At 43.1% G+C, this 24,304-nt stretch overlaps 1 protein-coding gene across 2 annotated transcripts in view; it reads left to right on the plus strand.

The window, feature by feature from the left end:
• agrn (agrin) overlaps nt 1-24,304 on the plus strand; it is a 302,452-nt gene that overhangs the window by 116,139 nt on the left and 162,009 nt on the right. Inside the window, exons 1-2 of one of the 2 annotated variants that reach the window (XM_049581027.1) lie at nt 1,622-3,930; nt 9,902-9,940. In XM_049581027.1, coding sequence (XP_049436984.1) covers nt 3,765-3,930; nt 9,902-9,940 — 205 coding nt within the window. In that variant the 5' untranslated portion in view covers nt 1,622-3,764. Of the gene's footprint in view, nt 1-1,621; nt 3,931-9,901; nt 9,941-24,304 lie in introns of those variants that run through there. The other variant, XM_049581026.1, reaches the window with a different exon arrangement.

The following is a 24,304-nucleotide window of genomic DNA, read 5'->3' on the forward strand; positions in this document are numbered from 1 at the left end:
CTTTGATGTCGACGGAAGATCTTATTTGGGTCGTGGAGGCAGAGCAGAGTGCCAGGGCTGACTCCCCAGCACCCTCTGCTGGGAGAATTTGGCACCTCTCACTGTGATGTCGTGGTGGTATACACCTCTGAGTGTTGTAATTGTTTTAACCCCTTGCTGAGTCCACAATTCCCACTTGTTGAGACAATAAGCATGATGATAAAGACACAGTTACAGATAAAATTGAAAAGGGAGACACAAGAGAAGCAGCAAATGACACAGCAGCTGTTTCCTTTTTCTTTTCAGTCAGTCCATCAATCAGGTTTTGTTATGCAATGTGAGAGCTGATGTGGACTGTCTGGGGTATCGTGTCTGGGAAGGGCACAAAGAGGGGAGGCACCTCTGGGTGGGTGGTGTTGCTGATGATTTGGGGGGGGGTGAACTCTTGACCCTCAGTGGGCAGTCTAAAAATCTGGCTCCCCTCGTATAAGAGTCTCCCCCACAGAGCTCAGCTTAGGCCTGGGAATGAACACCCTGTCCAAAGAGATAAATGACTTTGGGGGAGAAGCAAGATCACCTACCTGTGTGTGCGAGAGAGAGAAGAAGAAGAAGAAGAGAGTGCACTGTAATATGAGTGCGTGTCCAAGTTGTGTGAGCTTGTAGGCTGCAAACTGATAGAGACAGAAAGACAGAAGGAGCCATTTTGCTGTGTGTATGTGTTTCTATCAGACAGAAAAGGCAATTGTGTGTGCATTCATGCAATTCCTCTGTGGATGCAGACACTCTGTGCATCACCGCCAGTGTGTATGCTCGCGCGCACCCTTGTGTAAAGCATGGAGTGGAAGAGGGGGTTGAACGGTAGAGATGGAGACACAGATAGAGAGAGTGAAAAAAAACATAAATAATTGATGATAGATACCGCCTTGCATCTGGCGCCTGCTGCCGTTGAGTTTGTTCAAAGTAGATATTGATGCAGGGTCTTGCTAAAACACAGTGTAACCACCCTCTGTTCTGACCTCATTATCACATTAGAAGTGTGGCAATGCATTACTTTTAAAAGGGCAAAATATTAACATGCTGTGACATAAATGTAAATGTGGATTGTTAATTAATTGAATATTGGCTTGTTATGTGGAGTTTCTCAGACTTGTTTCTGCACTGGTGGCACATATCGGTCAAAAACAAGTGGGCTGGGCTGTTTGGAGAGACTCAATACGTGATTGACTTTAATGTATTTAAGTTTTCCTCTCTCCCTCCCCTTGCAGGCCTATTTTCTCTGTTTGCCTCATTAAATCTTTGTGGAAATTCTCCAGCTCTTGTGGAAGAGACTTTCTTTTGATTAGGCTATAAACAAATGGAGGAGTTGGTTGACATCTCCCAAGACCGTAGCCCTCTTTTGTTTTGCTGCTGCACTGTTGCTGCCCCCCTCCCCGCGCTGACAGGACTCGAGTACTATTCCCCAAAGCCTTTATTCTCGCTCGTTTTCTTTTTTTTCCCCATTCCCTCACTCAACTCCAACCCCTCCTCCCCCCTGCCTTTGTTAAAGACAGCCTCTCAACCACTCCCCCCACCTCTCTCTCTCTCTCTCTCTCTCTCTCTCTCTCTCTCTCTCTCTCTCTCCCTTGCACTGTCTCTCTTGCTCTCTCATTATGCGCTCATCCGTTCCGCTGGCTGAGGGCTGAGAGAAGAGCGCTCGGGAGGAGAGTGTTTGGGAAAGCAGCGACACGCCGCTGCTGTTTTCTCCAAAAGAAAAAAAAAAGGTGGACCAAAGTGTCAGGAGCTGCTATTCCTTATGCCAGCACTCCTCCTCACTCCCGTTTACTACCCCTCTCTCTCTCTGTATCGCCGTGTCTGTCTGCTGACTTCTCATTGACTCACTCCTCTCTGCTTCAGCTGGCTGACTGAGTGCGCTGACACTGGGACCACTACCTGCTGCCTGGGGATTAAGCGCGCTATGAATACCCGGAGCCTAATTTGTTGTTTTGGCTGCCAGTGAATGTTGGATCCCCACAGAGGAGAAGCTGGTGCATAAATCCTTGTGGCCAGGACACTGGGATCGCCTCTGGACTGAGACAACCCAGTGAAAAAGGGACTGGATGCTTGAGGAAGCATATGAAAGAGAGGCGACGAATCAGAGAAAGAAAGAAAAGGATTGGACAAGTTCTTTCCTGAAAGGCAGAAATAGAAGAAGCTAAATCAACCTCAGTCTTACGAGGATCAGGGTGCAATGAGAACCTTTCCCTCTCATTATCTGGTTGGGATTCTCAGTCAGGGTGCTGACACAAGGAAAGAAAGCCCAACAAATCTCTGCCTCAAGCTTCTTCGTTGATTTCTGATCACACACACGTTTTTCTCCTTTTCTTTCCACGAGTTCATTCATTTAGAGCATCTCTGTGTTTTACTGCTCATCCATAGCTGGTTGGGGGAGAGGACGGCTCTGCACCGACAGGTCGAGCGGGGATTGGGATCGTTCTCCTCTCCAACTTTTCCCCCCCTCTCCACTACTTCTTCTGTCCTGCTTTCAGCCCCAGCGTACCAGCGGGGTGGGGGGCAGCTCCTCACCCACTCCATGAGACCGGCCGGGAATAAAGGTTATTGAACCGAGGAGTGGCAGGCACGCAGGAGAGAAGGGGAGGAAAAACAAACCATCTCCGCAAACCCCGGGAGCATATGGCTTAGCGAGAGGAAGCCAGCTGCTTTCCAGCCGTCCTACTAATCACGCCACAGCAGATACAAGTTGCTCTGGTGACAGTGTCAGGTTTGGACAGATCTAACGTGCCATAGTCGCATAACTCTTCACCGTGACAAACGCTCCCAGACCATCAGCCAAAGAAGCCAGTCTCCAGTGGATACAAGGAAGCAGTTGTTGAGTTAAAGGCACGCTGGGCAAAGCATTGCTCAGGAGAGCTGCTAACCTTTGTTACTCCAACAGGCAACAGCCTTAGGGAGGCTAAAAAAGATGCTTCTCTGTCGCCTCTTCGGGAAATACTTATGACACATGTTGTTGCTGAGCACCAGACCTTGGCTTGGTGTGTAAAGGCTTTTGACAAGGAAAGAAGGGGGAGTGCTCTCTGAGCCTGCATCCCCAGACCTCTTTCGCATCCATCTAATTATCCGTAAGGGTCACTGGGAGCAGAGGAGAGGATTCCATTTGTGGATTTACTTGCCTGGAAGTTTTCCGTGTGGATATTTGACAATTCCAAACACCCACATCCAATCACACAGATTTCTGGCTTAGGTGCATCTCACACACATACATGCCAAAAGCGCACTGACGCACATTTACAAACACATTATCACCACCCACTTAAATCCACACACATGTTTGCACTGTAAGTATAAACCACTTCACAACACACACACATAGTCACGGATTGAAAGCCCATTAGTTTGTCCTTTTCCTAGCGGGTACAGCAGAATGGAGGTCGTGTGGACAGGTGGGGGGCTGTAGGAGTCCCTGTCCCCCTGTCTGTCCTCTTTCCCCAAATGGATGTTATTATCTCTAAAAATGTGTTGCTTGGAAACCACTGAAAGCGTGCTGCTGCGATTCTCTGACAGAAACAGTCACCGGGTCCTCGCCACGGTGCACAGCTGGAACCGCAGCTGAAACACCGGCCATTACACGTCTTTTTTTTTGTTGTTTTTTTTATTTTACATTCATCTTCATCCTCTGCCCTTACCCCACCGCCATCATTTTTTCCAACGGGTCTTTGGGCACCCCTCGTCGCCCTCCTCGGCCCGTCATCTCCTCCACCTTGGAGGGGAGGGGGTCATTGGAGTGGAGCATGAGCGGGTGCCACTATCCCTCACCGCCGCCACAGGAGCATGACCGCAGGTACCAGCACAAGGTGTCCCTGGTGGTGCGCTACTTCATGATCCCCTGCAACATCTGTCTGATCCTGCTGGCCACATCTACACTGGGCTTTGCTGTGCTCCTGTTCCTCAACAACTGTACGTTTGTTCAACAGAAACACACAATTTTACTGTCATAGCACCTAAGTGTATGGGTCACTGCTCGGCAATAGAATGCTTGCCGTAAACCCGTAATTCAAAGTATTGCTGATTTTGCATTGCATTCTGCAGTTTTTTCAAACCCCCCCCCCCCCCAAAAAAAAAATGACTGCCCAGTCAACAGAATAAAATGTTGGCATTGTACATTGTACATTGTTTCATAAGTATGATGTAGATCAGATTACATGTATATTAGCCTATATTAGCTCACATCAGGATGGTGGATGGTCGACACCTAGGTGAGACATCAGTCAAGCTGAAGATTACTGTTCAAGACCAATAGAAGCAGGTATTATTGAACATGTTGGGACATATCCAGCCCTGTTTATAGTGACAAATTTTTATTTATTTTTTTTACAGGAGTTGAGGACATATTCACTAGTATTTGGCATGACTAAATCACGTATTTTGAGCCAAAATATGACCGTATGACCCTAATCCTAATCAAATGATCTTTGTGACTAAACCTAACCACATGTTAACCACAGAGTTGTCACAACATGAAATTAAAATGTAAATAAGTGTAAAGTTTCAATCTATTTGCTACATATGAAATGTACAAATGTAACGTGGTTTGCAGAAATGTACAATGCTAACATTCATTCTGGCAACTGGGTTGAAATTGAGCTCACTTTGCCTTTCATGACAGCCTTATCTGCACTTGAACTAGGGACATCAGGACATCTAAAGTCGCAGCCCCCCTTTGCTTGATTCTATGTCTGCAGGCTTGAAACTGCTTCATATCTCCACTCCAAAGACTTGGCATTTTCTTTTGAACTGCGGGATGAAGTATTAAATGGCGACTAAATGCCTTTTGGAGGATGAAAACATGTCTTTTGGCCTGGAAAGCCTCAACCTCTCCTGTCATCTGCCTCTAGTGCATTATTCTTGTCCCACTGTATATTGAAAGTACAGCGGCTCATTAAGAGCATAATGTTTGTGTGGCTCAGTTCCTGGTGGCAGTTTTGATGGTGACTATCACAGTATATTATTGGGTCAAAGAGTTTTCAGAAAAGAGAGTTAATTGCTTAATTCATCTTCTGTTGAAGCACATGCTGGGTGTCATTTGAAATGTTTCTCGTGCCAGTGAAATATGGGAGTTTTTATACAAAAACAATTTTCTTTGAAATGGTGCTCAAAAATGATTAAAATCTGATACTCAGCACTACCCATAGCAGGTTTAACCTTAAAGGTACAGTAGGTAACTTTTTAGCAAATATGGCCAAGGTTTTTTTTTTATTACTGTCACTGTTACCTGACAGTGGTGCATGAGGCACACAGTCTGTGGAAAAAAATCATGTTCCTCTGCCCCCTCATAGTGCCCCTAATGGCATTTGCTAGAATCACCAAAACAACCAGTCAGAGCTGAGGAGTCTCACCTGTCAGTCATGTCAATCACTGCTTGTGAACTGCAGCATTGTCTATTTCTCACCTCAAATATTTTCAGAAATATAATTCAGGGTACTGTTTAGATGAACTTGACAAAGTTTGCTCCAGCTGGTGAGCAGTGCTTTGTTTCAGCGTGACTGTTTTCAATATGACAGCTAGAGCACCAACTTTCTCAATTTACAGCTAAACAGTACACTAAAATATGTTCAGTAATAGTACAGTAACAGATTCATAGTTGATAAGTGCTGCCTAGTTTGACAGTTTGGCCACAGTTTACGAGCAGTGATTGACATCTTCTCTCTCTGAAAATGACCTGTGATTGGCCAGTCTTGCATCACTGGCTAGATTTTCCAAAGCCTGAAAACAGTCTGGTGTTCTGTCAGACCACTTGAATCACAATATCATCAAAATTTAGCGTGGGATTTTTGCCCATTACACCAATATTAAACTGCCTACCCCAGCTTTGAAGGGCCAGTAGTTTGCCTTCACTACATGACTTAATAAATTCACCTGAGCATATGCTACCTTTTTTCTACATCAACAGTTCAACTTCTGCTGTTGCTACAGTTGGCCTGCCTGTGTTAACATTGACTTATTAATTCTCCTCACTCCCTCACAGACTTACACAAGTCTGAGTGCCTTGCCAGTTTCGACTGTGTTAAAGGTGAGAGCCTTCCCAGCTCTCCAAAGTGAGCTATTATTTATGCAAGACCTGTGCCACATAATCACGTAATCATCAAGTAAATAAGTTAAATAAGCACAGTCATTTTCAGGCCTCCAAATTGGGGTTGAAGTGCTATTTGAGCAACATTTTAAAGGGAGAAGCTTGTTAATACTCTTTGTCCATGATTGTTGTTCCATGTCAGCCCTTTTTCTCTGACTTTCTGTGAGTCTGTTATCACACTGTTGACTTTTCAGCCATGTACAAGGCAGAGTCCGTTTAGCTAGATGCACCTCTTTGTGTTAGTCTTCTTTTCTAGGTTTGTGTCTTTTCTATCATTTTTGTCAGGCTTTTCCTCCTCAGTCTAATTGGTGGATGTGGGTGACCAGGATCAGGATGGTTCATTTGTAACCATGCCGTATTACCAAATCAATTTCAGCCAGACAGATTCTATTAGATTTAATACAGACTCAGTTAAAGCGGGCCAATCTTCACCTCTCACATGACCGAGTGAAAAGAAATGTGGGCTGGAGAAAAACTGATGAAGTAAAAGGGGCTCTATTATGCTGCTGAGAGCCCTCACCATGTGGCCACAAGGACAGCTGGATAGGATGGTGATAGTGCTGGCAGCGGTGACGTGTGTGTACGGGTGTGTGCGGTGGGAGGAGGGGTGTTAGAGGAGCCGTGCAACCTCGGATTCGCTATTTCTATTGTCGCCATATGGGGTGAAGCATGTCCACACACACACACACACACACACAGTTTTTTACCCCCCCAAAACCTCACTGCCTGCCAACAGAGCCCACACACAGACACACTCGGTTTATCATTCTGCATGACTATACATCAGCCACACCAATAGGGAAGATGACACACGTTCAGTGATACATACATACACCCTTCTCCCTGCACATGGCTAAATGTCACAGTCAGACACATATTGATTTGCTGAAGATATAGGGTGAATGATGGCCATGCTCTGACATTCAAACAGGCACGGGAACTCACGCAGGCTCTGCAAGGTGCAAAGGGAGATGGGGAAGGCTGATATGTTTATGGAAAGACCTTATCTTGTCCTTTCATTATGGAAATGTGACGAAATCGTTTAGCTTCGCCCCGGCACTCTGTACACCACCTTCTCTGTCAGGCTTTTTTTGATTCGCCTCGTGCGACAACACGTCTGTGTGTGTTTGTTTGTGCATGCTTCCAAGACAGAAGTGCAGCCCGTGCGGATGTCTGTTTTTGTGTGCTCTCCCTCACACTCTCAGCAGAACTCCTGCATTTTCCTCATTCCAATTTCTGTTTCACTCGTTTTATATGTTTTCTTGAAATCCCCCCCAGATGGAAATCAGTTACCGTCATGACTGACTGGGAAACAGCTTCAGCCGACACTTCATTATTCACCTCTAGCACTAGCCTCGCCTCTCCTCTCCCCTCTCCTCATTTTTTCTCTCACACACACACACACTTTCTCTCCCCCCCTACTCCAAAGCCCCGGCTGTTGACAAGCAATTTTAACTGAGCCTAAATTTAAAACTCAGCTGTGTCTTGGGACGCCGACGGGTATCGCACAAGTCCTGAGAAAGGCTCTGCCGTAGTGGTTGACGGAGCCCCGGAAAAATGTGTTAGCGGGGTAATTGATGTGATGTGTTTTATCTTCCTCATTATCCCTCGCACTGTAGAGACATCGGAGAGATGGCTGGGTGGCTGCACATCTTTTCTGAGTGTGTGTATGTGTGTTGGTGTGTACACTCGGCGCAGGCAGCTCTGACAACTCACCGGAGCTCTGTTTAGTGAGTCAGACAGCCGAGCTGACTGCGAGAGTGCAGATGGTGGTTTGGTTGTGCTCGATACTCTAGTGCCCTAGTACACTGTGACCAGTGTATCGTGATGGCCTTCGAAGAACACATCATATTTGTAGGAGGCTTCCAGTTGGTGAAGCTCTGTGGTAAATGATGACACCAAAACCGTTTCTGTAGATCAGTACTTGTGCTTCTTGAGGGTGATTTTATGGTGATTTGTGTATGTGTGTGTGTAAGAAATAGTCAGGAGCTGGAGCTGGATTTATTTTCTTTTTACATGATGTCTGTGAGCTTAATTTGCTTATAGCTTTGTATCGTTCAGTGCCAAAACTCTATTGTATCTGTATACACTTTGCATAATTGCTAAGCTAACCAAAAGGCAGATAACGCACTTGAAATGATTAGTTGTTTAATGAACTAGCCAGTCAACAAATAAAATTAATCTACCACGACTGTAATAGGCGATCAGTTGTTTAGCAAGCAAAAATGCCAAACATTTTCTGGTTCCAGCTTTTTAAATGTGGGGATTTTCTGTTTTCTCATCTCTCTTTCTTTATATTGTAAATTAAATATGTTTTGGTTTGTTTGTTGGACAATATAAGCAATTTGAACACACCCCCTGAGGCTCTGGGAAATTGCTTTTTCACAATTTTTCGGCATTTTATAGCCTGAACAATCAGTGGTATAATCGAAAAATAATCATCAGATTAATCGACGATAAAAATACAGCTAGTTGCAGCCATAATTCTGTTTGTGCTTGTTTTTTGTTGCCACTAACAATATCCTCCTATTTCCTTTCTAAACAATGTGAAAGCAAACTAGGCCTACATGTTCGCCTTGTTGTTGATCCACTTACATTGCTTGGTCAGGATTGTCCTCATTTTCAGGCTAAAGGATTACTTCAACCATTAGATGGCCATTTACATATCACTTAGTTGTGCTGCGTTACCTTGAATTCATGAAGCAAACTTTGTTTATCTCACATGCCTTCATGCAAAACTGCAAACATATTGATGTACTGATTGATTGGGGACCATGTGTAACAACTGCAAAACTATATCAAAGCATCTGTTTACAAACTCTCACACAACTCTCGCAGTATAAGCCAAGTCTTATTTATCCAGTTTATTTATCCAACTGAAAGTGAAACCTATCGATGTGTACATATATTAAAGGTCATATAGGGTTTTTCAGACAAAAGGCATGTGTTTGGGAAGCACTGAACACACTGAATAAAATAGACTTGGATTATACTGTAGGAGTTGTGTGATGGTATTTTATAGTTTTGCTGCTGTGAGATGTGGTCCCCAATCAATCAATCAATAAATAAGTATATGTTCACTGTTTTCTGTGGATGCAGCTTTCCTCAAGAATTCAAGGTAACACGGCCTGACTCACAGATGCACAAATGGTTATTTTTTGGGTGAAGTATTCCTTTAAGGTGTCAAATCTGCAAACGACTCAGGTTTCATGAGATCTTTTTTCCCCTGAGTGTTACTCCATACTCAGTCATTTGACACTGCAGGCCTTGTTTTATGGTTCCCACAAACCGACAAGCCTTATGTCATCGCCTGCTGGGTGTTGACCAGGAGAGTAGTATGATGTCATTTGATATACAGGAGGAAAAACAATCTGATTTATTCTGCATATGGTTTCACTGCTGCACTGAATGTTATCACTGCTGTGGAACTTCAAATCTTATCTCACACCTTTCAAACCAAAACAAAACAGATCCCTTCCCATGTGTTTTTCAATTCTCATGTTCTCTTATAATATCGGAAAGTCATGCGGTGTGGTTTTGGGATGAGACAACCATAGAAACAATGGTGATACTGCTATCGCTGGAATGTACTCCTGTCGATTAGCTCAGCTGGGTTCCCTGCAGGGCCCAGTCACAGCATTAGAATGTGTTAGATAGAAAAGCCAAGCCTGAAGTCAGAATGTGTCTCTCTTTTTTTTGGTAGCAACTCAATTACTTGGCCTGCACCCTTGGGAAGTCTGTGAATCTCCCCCAAAACTAAAAACCTATTTCTCTCTCTTTCTCTTTTATCTCTTTCAGACAAACCTCCTCACTTCACACCGGCCCAGCCTCCTGATGGTAAGTCCTCTGTGGTTTCTCTCCACTCGCCTTCGCTGACCACTGGTGTTTTGGGAGGGGGGGTGTACCTGCAAATAATGACCTCAGACAGCGGATCCCTGCCTTTGAAGTGGGCAGCCGTCTGTGCGCCATGCCAGATTTGGCCGCTCCGCTTTTTGTTTCTACACAGTTGGTATGGCGGGCACGTGGCCAGGTCTGCTCGGGGCTTTGATGTGAGAAGGATCTTTTGATGACTTGATTTGATCAGCTCCGCACGGCTAGTTGGGCTGATGTTCAATACCTGTTACCACAGCAGCATCCACATCCTTCTGACAGGGTCTAATGGGATAATACCCCCCCCTTCCCTAGGTATTGTACATTACCTGAGGCTGCTGGGGGTTTGTAGGGACAGGAGCGCAGTGCAGCGCCTTCACCTCACCTTGTTAACCACATGCTCTTGCCCCATCCTGCACAAATAAATCTTTGCAATGGGTGCTGCATTGTTTTAGTTGTTTTCAGGCCCAGTAACATGAGCTTTTAATTAAAAAAGCAACAATTTATTTCCAAAACAGCGCATCTCGGCAAGCTTTAATTGGAGGAAAACAGCTGGTTTTCAAGCTGCTATCATGAATATTTATCAGAGGCAGCGCAGTGAGACAGTGTTTGATAGACTTTGGTGTTGTATTTTCTTTTTACTGCACTGACAGACAGACAGGGATGGACTCCTACTAGTTCTGAAGGTGGTGTATCATCCTGCTTGTGTACAGGCTACAAAGCCAGAGGTTTGGAGGGAGAAAACATGAGGAGAAAATGTTTCTAATGATCCCAGCTGGCCAGCTGATGTCAGGGACAAAAGGCCACAGTAGGGGCTTTCTGAATCTGTTTCTGGTAATTGCTCAATCACTCGCCCCATAGGCCAGCTTGTTTGGAAAAAGCAGTTTGTGAAAGATGTCAACTTAAAAAAAAGAGTATCAAATTAGAGGTGGTTTATGATGAATGTGATTGTCTGGCGGAGTCGGGACAATAGGCTTTTCACTGTCGATGTGAAATGGCTGTGGCGTTTGGCTTCAACAAATAATTGTGCTTGATTGGAGCATTTCTCAACTTGGCCTCACCTCAACACCTGAGGAGCGTGCGAGATGTCTATTTTTTTCCCTTTGTTTGCCTCATATCACGAAACACTGCAGTTTCAATTGGAGCCGGCGCAGTTTACAGAAGCTATTTGTTTTTGTTTTAATGGCAGATGAAATTGACTTGACAAATGATTATATCTCGCAGAGAGGTCTCTATTTGTCTGTTTTTGAAGCAAATATTGCCATAAAATTTGGCTCTCCACTGGGAAAATGAGAAACAGTGTGCGGGCAGTGAAGCAACCCATTTCTGTCTCCCATTGAATTTCCCCCTACAAAAGAAGTAACGCCCTGCTTATCGATTGAGCCACTCATTTCCCATGTGTTAAAGTTTTTGCTGTCTGAGGGGCACAGTTTGTTTCTGCACTAGTCAACCATTTAAAAGCTGCTGCTAGCCCTTAATTACATTTCCAATAGTTCTGTAGGCTTTACATCAGCTGCCTATGCTGTTTTAATATGCCAAGCAAAACAAAAGGCAAAGTCTCCAATCAGCGGGGTAAGCCTGCCCTGTGGGACGCAGTTTCTCCGGGTCATTTAACGCTGGAGAGATTAGTGAGACAATTAGAGTTGGCCCAAATAAGACAGTAGGCCACTTTTTGGAGACGCATGGTTTTAGTAGTGGTGGAGGGGCGATTTAGATGATGCTCTAAACCAGCAGAGGGATAATATAGCTCTGCCATTAGTCAAATGTGCTCCAAAGAGCACAGGCCTTGTTCTACTGAACCTGTCCTCAGTGCCAAGGACACTCTGCTCCCCAGTACTTCATTACAGGAAATCACAGACAAGATACCTAGGAGTGTGCATTTTTAAACAGCCTAATTTGTCTCTGAACTGCCATTGATGAGACGTCCTTATTAGCGCGTGGAGAATCTGCAGAAAGTAAAAAGGAATTTGTTCTGCAAATTAGAGCGAGAGAATCTGGGGACTTGCTGTGGAAAAATGCAGGTTCGGCACAACATAAGCAAAAGCTCATAGATGATATTTATGGTGTGCGCCACCCGCAAATAGCTGACGAATCCTCCCCAATGAATGGCCTATAATCACCAGTCAAAAAAAAGTGACAAAAGTCACAAAGCAGCCTTTAATTAGGCGCTTTCTTTGAAAGCTCAAAGCAGCAGTTGCTTGGCTCAGGCCACACTCATTATTGCCTGTCGTCTCCTGATAATAAGACAGTTGTTACGTGTTTGGCCAAAGCTAGAAAGCTCAGAGAATTTTGTAGCTTGAGGGATTAGTATTGGGCTCTGGAGAGGGGTTCGACTCTGAGAAATGCTTGATGAATGAGGCTCTTGGCCCTAGCTGTCAGTGTCCAAACCAGAGGAATCATGTTTGTGTAGTGGTTAAGGGCACAGGAAGGAGGCAGTAGTATCAGATGCAATCTTAAGTGTTTTTTTTTTTTTTTAATTAGAGCTTTAAGAAGTATAATTACTTAACTGGGTATTTATGTCATATGATTTATGCCAAATCTAGTTGTAATTGAACAAGGACAAAGAATAGATTCACTTTTTGAATTGTGTCTCAAGGACTTCAGGCTGAGAGGAAAACCAGGTGTAGATTTCTCCCTGGAGCTACTCTTCATTTTATCCTATTACAACCTTAGGTGACTAAACATTGGCCAAACAAGGTCCAAAATAGGCCAGAGACTCACAAGAAAGGAAGTATAATAAGAAACAGAGCCTCAGACAGTTCAGAGGTCCTCTGTGACTGTCACTGTCTCCAGCACAACCTGCCTGGCAGGAGCCCATTTGCCATGAATCCTTCAATTTCGCATTTGTCACTGACAGTGTTCCCCAGAGGATGCTCCTCGCTGACAGACAAAATAAACTCCTGGACTGAAATGTGATTTGATCTGAGATGGTGGGATGCCTACAAAAAAAAAGTGCCAGAGGGCTCACTTACACTTTGAGAACACTACCTCTTCCTAAAGAATTGACATAACTCTTTGTCAGCTCTGGGAGAATACAGTAACTAAACGCTCCACACCCATTACCCCTAAGGTGTGTGTGTGTGTCTGTGACGGGACACACACACACACACACACACACACACACAAAACTGTAATTTATTCTGCCGGAGCCTTTCCCTGTGTTCTTGACAGTAAGCCTAACTCGGAGAGAGGCAGAATTAATTATGGCTCCTCGGCCTATCTTAATTAAATCATTTCACATCATAGATTTCACACAACAGAGGCAAAATATCTACCTCATCTTTTAGCTGGGGTGGGGCTACTGGCTGAGAATGCCTCACATCGAGATATCAAAGGTGCACTGTAAAGTTGCCTCTCCAGGAATACGATTTCACAGAAGAGTTGTCATGTCCGGCTTTTAACAGAAAGCAGCTTGTTAGCTAGCTATTGTGGAGGCTGGCAGGGGGAAAAGCGGAGGGGGACAGCTTTGACTTTATCAACAGAAAAGTTTGTTGCCCTTTTAAAGCACACAGAGCTTTCAAATTGCACAGCTGAACTCTGTACTATCCTCACCTTGGTTAGGGTAGCCTGTCTCGTTCTGTGTCTGTGGACTCAGCAGATGCTTACGTGAGCGTCTGAAGGGCTCAGTAAGTAGAGGTTTTTCCATAAACAAAGGTGAAAGGCAAAGGAATTAGCCAACTCCCGTCAACCCCCACGTCTAACCACCCGACTTTGACAGCGTTCCCACTCAGGCTCGCCTCAGCTTACCCAGTATTGATCTGCCAAGATAGGTTAGAAGCAGTAGACCATAGAGAGAAAAACAAAAATATTAGCCAGACAGGAGAGAACTCAGTGCTGATGCTGTAAAGTGCAGCGCTGTTTGCTTTTGATTCCCTATGACATAGAGTAATTATTGACACAGTTAACGATGCAGGTTTGCTTTGATGTGTCCCCTGGCTGCGGTAGCAACTCCTGCCGATTGTCGATGCCGCTTATTCCCGGACCTCGGACCTTGTAAGGATCAGTAGTTGTTTGATGTGGACGGACAGCACGCTGTGCTATCTGGGGCTGTGATCTGGAAGCTGTCAGCCAGCATCCCTGATAGCACCGTCTCATTTGTTGGCATTAGGCCTCTCTGTTTCATAGAAGCATGGGAGGTGGGTGGTTTCTTTGGGTCTCTTTCAGGTAATTTTGTGTCTTAATGAGGTAATTTTGTGTTTCTGTGAGGTAATTTTGTGGCTTTTTTGGTTATCTTGTGTCACTTGGTTTTCATTTTATGTCTCCTTGTAGTTGTTTCGTGCCTTCTTGTGGTTGTTTTGTGTCTCTTTGTAGGCTTTTATGTCTCTTTCTGGTTGTTTTGCCCATTTTTACAGTTATTTTGTGTGACTTTGCAGTTCCTTTGCATCTCTTTGTGGTCTTTTCATGTCTCTTTGTGGTCATTTTGACTCTAATCCTGGTCAGTACTTGTAATTTGACATTTTACATTTTGCAAGAAAAGGACAGGGCCCCCACCCCCTTTGGTCCCCTGCGCCTGTGCCCGGTAGGCCCGTTAAGTAATCCATCCATGCACAGAAGCTGTATAGAGGTGTGATCTGGAGTATCACAAGCCACATATCTGCTTCAGTTCAGCTTTTTTTTTTGTCCTCTTGTTGCTAGATAAATGTTTAAAAAAGCCAGCCACAAATTGCAGGCAAATCAATTTTCATTGTGTTGTTTTTCAGTACAGCATTTTAGTGCGTATTTCACTCATGAATATACGTCCACACTGATGAAAGCTTCCTGTGATGGCAACTTTTTTTATTTTGCCTTGTTAGTCTCACAGTAAATCCATCCAGACTTTGTACGAGTGATTTCCTTCTTCCTCATGGCAGAACAAGAGATTAAAAAAAGACGGAAAGAAAATAAAGCTAATTTCCAGTATGCCAAGTCTCTGAAATGGAATGGAAAGAATGACTTTAGCAGGATAAACAAAACCCCATCGACAGTATGAATCCACACGAGCCAATTAATAGCTTCTAGCTGCTTATCGAAGCCCTTATCACTCAGCATGGAGGTGCATGGGGAGGGTTGAAAGCCCACCCCTACTCAGCTCTTTGTCATATATTGGAAGTAATTAGCGTGCAGAATGGCCTAATGTCGCTTTAAATGAGCTCTCTATGTCCTTCGCATGTTGACGGCGACGGCGTCCATTCAGCACCAGTGAAAGGCCATGTCGTTCATTCCTTCTCATTAACACAGCGGCAAGTTATTTTAAATCGGGGCTTGGTTGTCATTCTATTTTAATCTGTGATGGGTAGGTGCTAATTTAATTGTTGGGTGGCGATGTCAGAAAATAACCACACAGGGAAGTGTAACCAGCAGGACGAATTTCATTGTCAGGTTGTTAATTAGAGGAAAATAAGTGGCTTGCCGTGTCAACGTGTTGGTGAACAATATTGCGCTGTGATATCCTGCTATTAGCCGAGTCCTGCATCCCAGTCAGTGTTTTCCCCATTAAGAAGTGGAAGTTATTGGAGCGTTTTGCTCGGCACTGACAATATCCAGTGTTCACACGGATCCTGTACATGTTGTGGATTTCTGCAGAAGCATGGTTGCTGGGAAAGTCAGGCATCTGCAGTTCAGTGCTCTCTTGTTCCCTCTTGTTTCTGTCAGACACACACACACACGCACGCACGCACACACACACACACACACACATACACACACACACACACACACACACTCACTCTCTCTCTTGAACATTTCACCCCTTGCTTCTTGTTTTTCTTCACTCAGCTAGAAACATTGTTTACAGATTGCAGTTGAACCTCAGGATGTGTGCACGAACACACATACACTCCCGGCACACACACATTACAGAACCCCGAACATCCGATTCTACAGTTTGTATCAACTTTTATCCATGTCTGTGTTTGCTGTGTGAATGTCCGTGTATGTGCTTTGTGTTCCTGTGTGTGTGTGTGTGTGTGTGTGTGTGTTCCTTGGAGGCTCATACACAAGGTGGGCAGGAAACTATCCATTCTGAACCTTCCACCCTCAACCTGACCCTGACACACACACATACACACACACACACACATACAGACTAAGTTTCAGGGTGGAATGAATGGATTGCCTCCGTCAAACTATCAATTTTAAAGTGAAGATATTACATTGTTTATTTGTCTTCTGTCCCATTGCATTTATTGAATGTTGTCATGGCAACCAGATGTACAGCTAGTTGCAGGCCAGTCTATGGAGTCTCAGTAGAGCCCCATACTTCCATTCTGGTAAATAGCCGATTCATAATTCACTGCTCGTATGGTTGCTCCATCTGCAGTAAGTAGGAAATCTCACCCACCCTGTTAATACACACACACACACACACACACACACACACACACACACAGTGGGTAGCTCTTTGCCTCTGTGTGTTTGTCGTCATCCCCCTCTCATTTGACTTCCGGACCTTGGAAGCCCTGACGTCAGCCACAATCTGTGTGTGTGTGTGTGTGTGTGTGTGTGTGTGTTGAATATATGTGTTCTGCTCCACTGGACACAATTACAACACACTGACACATGGCCCAGCAGCATGTCAGCGACACCATTTACACCACAAGACACACACATACACACACATACGTGTGTCTGTATAGCATGCTGATTGCTGCCCTCTCACTGAGCTGAGATTTATGATAGCAGAGAGTGAGACAGAGGGCAGAAGATATTGAGACAAAGAGAGAAACAAAGAGAAAACGACTGTAAATCACTACTATTTGAATGTTTCTGTTCGGCTTTTCCCTCAGCGTAAAGAAATAGAGATAATATACTGTATATATTGTAGCTGGGGAATGGGGGGTAAGGACAACATATTATATGCTTCAGTGTGACACAGAGCCAGCCAGGGGCATAGCGGAGGGTAAAGACACATTACACTGTTTACCCACCTGTCAAAGTCTAGAATAGCATTTTTGCATGATCCTGGGGCATAAATGTAGATTACATGTATGCATATACTTAAGTTCTGGACTTGCTGAGTTTGGGATTGCTGGTTTTCTCCTCCACTAGACTATGGTTTACTCATGTGAGCACATAACAGCCTGCTTGATAGCTTGATAGTGATTTGCTGATTCCTGTGCTGCATCATTGGCTGTTTTACTCTCTAATAGGTGTTCAGCTCAAATATGCATCGGGTCACCTACCTGTCGTGGTAATTATTATACATTATATTATAATAAAAAATAAGGGTGCACTAAGGCCAAACACCAATATTCCATAGTAATAGCTGAACATTTTATGGCCATTTTCTCAGAGATGTTCTGATTTGACTTAAAACAAAAAAATCTCCAGATTTGTAATGGGTACAGCTACCAAATTTTTAAATGACCAAAATTCCATTTTCATGTTAATAGGCATTATGTGTGGGATAAATGCTTGAAAATTGTGTTTTTCAGCACATATCATATTTTATATAACAATTTTCTTCACCCCAAATTCCCTATTAAATTATTACTGCCATTCAATTAGGTAAACCATTCTTTATAATGGGCTTGGTGTTCTGAAAAGTCTTTGAAATGTGCCTTGACAAAACAGTGGCAACCCTGTATAATGATTCCTCTCACAATCTGCCTACTCGGAACCTTGTAAAATTCCTCAGGGCTGAATGCACAGTCCCACTTAATGATACAAGGGATTATGTATGTAATGTAAATGTATGAATATACACATTATCAGTGTCTTGTGCCAACATCTTAAGACAGCGTAAAAAATGTCATATTTAATTGTCATGTCTTATGCCCAAAGAAAAACATCTTTTTAGATGATGTGTCAAGGTTGGGTTTCTAAAAAACATCCCTTTAACAATGCATTTATATGCACAAACAAACAAATACAAAACAACAAAAGCAGAATTCAATAGTCATATTTCATATAGGGTGACATTTACTTTGGAGGAGCTATGTGCCTTAACAACATATATGAGGTAACTGAAATGTGTGACACTTGTCCATACGTTTTAAAAGCCTACACTACAGAGACTATACTGGGTGTGTGCATACATGGACCTGTTCCAAGCATGCATTTTCATGCTTGTTTGTGAGTATGACAGAGTCATAAATTTGAGTTGCAGACCCTAGCAGAGAAAATAATTACGTCACATGCACACTCATGACCATGCGGATATGGAAAATATAATTTGGGCTTAAGTGGCCAACCGTGGAGATAACCAGCCCTTCAATTTAAAAATAAAATTCATCTCTGAGGCGGTCAGAATGAGATGCTCTCTTTCCCTGTTGTCATTTCATTTTCCAGCCAATCACTGTGCTCCAACTGTGCTGCAACTGCAGTGAAGAGGAAAACCATAACTATTTTCAGACGGATCATGATCTGTCTGTATCTATCCCTCTGTCCACTGCTTCTGTCCATCTGTGTGAAGGAATAGTTTACATGAGAAAAGAAAAAGAATGTTTTGTGCAAATGAGGGGAATTAATTTCCCCCCCAGGGGTGGCTTGTGCATGTATTGTTTTGTTCACTCCCCATGCATTTAACTCATCATTATATTACTTCGCCCTCAGTTTTTTTAGCCATACACCTCGGAGCGTGTGTGCGAGAGAGAACAAATAAAGAGCGCGCTTAGTATTCCAGCAACCTCGCACATCTGCCTGCTTGCTCATTTCCATAATGAGAGAGAGAAAGAGGAGAGAAATAGAAATAGAGTGAAGAATTGACAACAATTTGAACAATTTAGCTGTTGTGTTTACTTTTTGAGAGAGAGTTATTGTGTGTTTCTTGATTGTACACAGCAGATGAACGCATGAGGCTCAGTGTGTGAATAGCTCTGTAATTTGGTTAGGTGAACAGGTTTTATGTTGTATGAACTGGAAGTTTCCACATCAACACAATGTGATGAGCACAATATGCGGAGAGTCCTGTGGAAAATGTCAAAGGTTTCCCATAATAAGCCAGCAGGCAGGCTGGTGTATGTGTCTGTATATCAGCTCAGTTCTCATTCAGTTGAGCTTGTTTTTCCGCTGGAGTCTCATGTACCCCAGTATACTCTGAAACTCCATAATTAGGGGTTGGTGTCACTGAAGGCAAACACTGTGTGTGTGGCACTATGTGTGTGTACTCTTGAGGAAACTGCTGCATTTACTGTAAATTGATATTTGGTCCAACCCTTTGTCAGGGATAGGGTTAAGGGTTACGCTGCAAAAAATACTTTTAATTTTAGTCTTGAAATCTTTTCACCCCACCACAGTGAAATGGGTGAGACATCTAGGGGAAATACTTAAATGTTTTTAGTAGCTGCATTTAGGAAATGGGTAATTGTTTAAGGGGTATTTCACCAATTTAACACGTAAAGGTCACTTATCATGTAGAGTACTACACAGCTTGTAGAATTAACCAGGCAGGGAAGCTCTTATGAAAAGATGCTACTGGTTTTAGGGCTGGGCAGTATATCAATATTATATCCATATGGTGATATGAGACTAGATCTTGTTTTAGATTTTGGGTATTGTTATACCCTAAGTGTTGTCTTTCCCTGGTTTCAGTAAAGGTTTACAGTAAAGTGATGTAATTTTCTGAACTTACCAGACTCTTCTTGCTGTGCTAATATTTGCCTTTACCCACTTAGTCATTAGCCTTATTTCTGATGATTTAAAAAAAAAAATCCCCTTGTGTGAATGTTTTGTGAAAGCATCAATCGTCAGTCCTACAATATTGTAGGACTGACGATATCTTAGTTAAAAATAGTGTGAGTTTTGATTATCTCCGTATCACCCAGTCCAAGCTGGTTTGCATTATGGGAAATGAAGGATTCAGGACATCTCATCCCTCTGCTTCAATTTTGGACAGTCTTGGTCAAAAGGGAACGCCAACTAAATTAAGAATTCCAATATGTTATTACCATGGCCTAGGGAAGTTCAATCAATATTTGTGAACATGAGCTACTCTCTCAAAACCAGAAACCAGAGAAGTCTGAAACTTGTCATATCATCAAGTATGAAGTCTGGAGCTGCTCCATAGACAGTGAATAGGAGGCTGATTTTGTGGACCCATAAAATGTTTGTTTTCTTTTTTATACCCAAATGAGCTTTATTCTGTTGTAGTGCTCTCAGTTATGAAATGTACCCATATACTCAGAACATTCCCCTGGGTGCTCTGGTGTCATCAATAACATCTTTTCCAGTTCATTGTCTATGGAGCAGCTCGATGCTTCATACTTGATGACATAACAAATTTGAGCTTTAACACTCCAGCTTTTGGCTTTGGAAGAGTTCTCATGTTTACTATTTGGACTGTCTTAGACCATAGCAATAACATACTTTATGGAATAATAAATTACTCCTTTAAAGGAGTAAATCTGTTTTTAAGAAACTACTATTTTGGTTGCACTATAGTGTGAAAATTGTATCTTCACTCCAGTGATAATACAGTAAAGTGTTTTTTTTAACTTCCTTGATAAACCTGCAAGCACACACACATATACGCACACACACCAGCACAGCTCAGAGAGTTTTATGTATGTGTCTTGCTTGATAAATGGTTGAAAGGGTTGTGTATCAAATGATTGTAAAGCACTAAAATTCAGTCACTCGTACGCACACATGCACTCAACACGTGCTGCACACATGTGGAATTTCATTGCGAGTGAGCTCACATCTCTCTCTCTGTGTCTCTCTCTCTCTCTCTCTCTCTCTCTCTCTCTCTCACACACACACACACACACACACAACTCCCATCTTGTAGGAAACAAGCATCCAGTGTGAGTCTCTCCACATGTGATGTGTATTAGCTGTGACATTTCCCACTGGTGTCAGACAGCTCTCATCTCCCACAGCTGTCTCCTGTCACTGCACTGCAAAAACTTCATCTTACAGTAACAAGTTGGTTATTACTGAGACTTAAAATCTTAAATGTAAAAAGTTTATCAGCAGCTTGACACATTTTTTTCCCGTAATTTTTATTTTCTTTATTTTCTTTCTTTATAGAATTACAAATTTTCACATCTCTCCACCGCCACTCTATCAGGATGTTATAGCTTGATTCAAGGACGCGATTGTAACTGGTAGTACTTAAGAGTCTTGCTTTTTAGATATTGCCTGATAGCTTGAATCAGTGTTTAATCAGCTGTGGCTGTGATAGTGGCACCATTAATGTTTGAGGAAAGATGGTTTTACAGACTCCACACTTAACGGGAACCTATTATGCTTTTCATTATTCTCTGCCATATATAAAATAAGATGATGGTCTGAATACTCTTCTACTCTTGATTTCTTTATATGATCAGCTGCTCCAGGCGCACTACTGCAAGTGTAAGTCACATTACGTAGCCTACACTGCTACATATAGCTACATGCTAACGTCTGGGAAACATATAATCTTGGGTACTGATTTAAATTTGTCCCGATTTCAGATTATATTTCTGCTTGAACATATGCCATTGTGTTTAGAAGCTTGTTTTGATGAATTTTAACAGAAGAAAGTGCTGACAAAAACATTCAAAATCATTCCCCAGCTGCAAGTATACTGCTACATGCTAACATGGAAATGTAATCTTGGTTGCTGATGTTTTTAATTTCTCCCTGATTTTGGAGCATATTCCATGTGTGGTCATGTTTCAAAGCTTTTATTGTTTATTATTAACGGTAGAAAGTGCTGCTATTTTCCATCATATTCACACTTGAGCTACAAAGACAGGTTGAGATGCAGAGATGGGGAATGCCTTGAAATGCTGACCAATCAAAGCAGAATGGAGACAGGTGCTGAAATGGAGAGTTTCACTGCGATGATGACTAATGATCCAGCACAGACAGTACGAGGAAAATAAAGTGTTTTTGACCATTACAGCATGTAAACGTGTTCTAGTCGACACCTGAAAGTGACCATAATAGGTTCTCTTTAAACTGAATGCTTTCTGTTTTTGTTGTTTTTTGCAGTGTGCATTCCTTTTCTTAATCCCTTCAGTCTCTATCTCCTCTCTGTACTTTACTCCCTCTAAAGCTAACACACAAACACATTCCACATAAACAAAGGCTCTACCATAGACTAAACTACAATCCCAAGCTACACACACCCCCTCCACACACAAAATCGCACCAACTGTGGCTACAACTTACCAGGTGTGTTTATGTCTGCAGGAAATGCTGAATACATATGCATGTGGGTTCTTGTGAATAATGAGTGTGTGTGTGTGTGTGTGTGTGTGTGTGTGTGTGTGTGTGTGTGTGTGTGTGTGTGTCTAATTCGGTCCATTAGTTGTGGCTGTAGCTCATGCATGGTAGTTTGAGTGAGGAAATGGGGGGCACAAAGTGGCACGACTGTTGCTGTGGAAGAAGTAACTGTAGCTCACAGGCTTTTTGGGAGTATGTAAGCAGAGGGAAGGCTCAGAAGTTAGATTGATTAACAATTTTCCCCAACCAAGTGACAACCTCTGGGGCTGAAAAATGAAGCCAACACAGAGGTGCCAAAAAACAAATGCAGTTCCTTAAATTACCACTTGAGACTGACTCCAAAACAATCTCCATAGACCCCCATGTTAAATTCCCAACTTTACAGCAGAAATGAACATGTTTACAGCCTGGTACAAAAAAGGGTTTCAGCCTCTATAGCTCATTTCATAACAACTGTACAGAGGGTGAATTTTTATATATCTCTAACCTACAGAAATCAGACGACTGTACTAAAAAACCCTCTAAGGAGTTGCATATTTAGCTTTTCCAGTAAGTGTATTTTCTTTTAAGCCTGTTTTTTGCCATGCCATTGCTGTAAAAACACTGTACAAAACAAGCTGGCAGTTAATGTTAGTGTTTTCTCTATCCTTTCATCCAAATATGGTCACTTCTGGCTCTAAAAGTCCAAGATGGCAAATGCCAAAATGCCAATCTTTCCGCAAACCAATCAGTGACTTCACGGTGGCTTAGTCCTTTATTTTATATTGTCTGTGTTCCCAGCCTCTGGGCCAGGATGCTCACAAAGGGTCAAGAGATGATTATGTGGGTAAGATAAGTGATAGGAGGTAAGAGAGAGCAAGGGAAAAAAGTGTATAAAGGTAAGAAGGAAGACATGCAGAAAAAACGAGGTAGAAGGGAAAGAAAGAAATTACAGTGGGAGAGTGAGGGCATGGCAAGTTGGGCAAAAACTCAAATTTAAGCACCGCCACCATTCCTGCATACTGAGAATATTAAGTCATCAGTGTTCAGAAATTGCCCTGAACTGAAATTCACCTTCGATTTAAGTCCCTCTCCCTCTCCTCGTTTTTTTCTCTTCCTCCCTCTTCCAGAAATCCCTTCCACTTTGCACAGGCGCTGAGGGTGTGTTGGCCTGGGGGGAGGACTTAGCACCTTTAGAGTGTGCGTGTGAGTGTGCGAGAGAGCGTGTGCGTGTTTATCAGGAGCAGAAAGAGAATTTTAATTAAAACAGGCTGGTTCAATTGGAGCTTCTTATAGACAGCACACTTTTGAGTGGTCCCAGAATGCATTGTTCCATCAGTAGCTCAACTGTTCCCCTCTCTGTCATATCAAAGGCTAACATCATTAATGACTTTTAATAAAGGATCAAAATTAGCTCGGTCAAGCCAGTAAGTCACTGCAGAGCTCAAATCTGCGTTGCAGAGTGAATGGTCATTGGTGTGTTTTCTCAGTTTGACTTAAACGCAGCATGCGGTCAGTGCATTTACGCCCACAAGGGTTGGAGTTTAATTCAGAGACTCAAAGCCATGTTACACTCGTCAGTCCCCTGAGAGGCAATACATTCCCTCTTGTTCAAAATGAGACTTTTATGTGCGAGCAGAGGCAGCAAAGGGAAAAAAAAAAGAATGTGCAATTACCTCAGCGCCATGCTGGGTTCATCTGATGCCACACTACGATTCAATCACTTCCCCCACCCCCCGACCGGTTCCATTATAGCTGAGAGGAACAGGGATTGGTTTGGGTGATGATGTGAAGCTTCCTATTTTTGTCTTTCAATCAGATAACAGAATTTTCGGTATTTTTCCTTCTCCTCGTCTATCCCGTCTTGAGTGGCTCTGAACTGGAGCTGTTAAGGATGGCAGCCAGGTTCAGTGCTCCTGTTAGACGGCCGCATAGGTCAGGCTGCTACAGAGAGGCCAGACAGTGACAGGGGCAGATGGCAGCCAATACACACACACATACACACATTTTCTGCTCCTGGGGGCAGTGTTAGATTGGTCACAGTAGTCCTCCTGCAGAAGATGAGATATGGCGTTGGAGATAAGAGGTGGCTAGCTTCAGGGACTGAATACACACACATGCTCACATATAAACACATACAAAAACACACACACACACTGTCATTATTATGCATCAGCACACCCTCAAGCCAATGCAGGTAAACAAACAGGGATTGGTGTT

Source organism: Epinephelus fuscoguttatus, linkage group LG7, assembly GCF_011397635.1.
Source record: "Epinephelus fuscoguttatus linkage group LG7, E.fuscoguttatus.final_Chr_v1".
NCBI lineage: Eukaryota > Metazoa > Chordata > Actinopteri > Perciformes > Serranidae > Epinephelus > Epinephelus fuscoguttatus.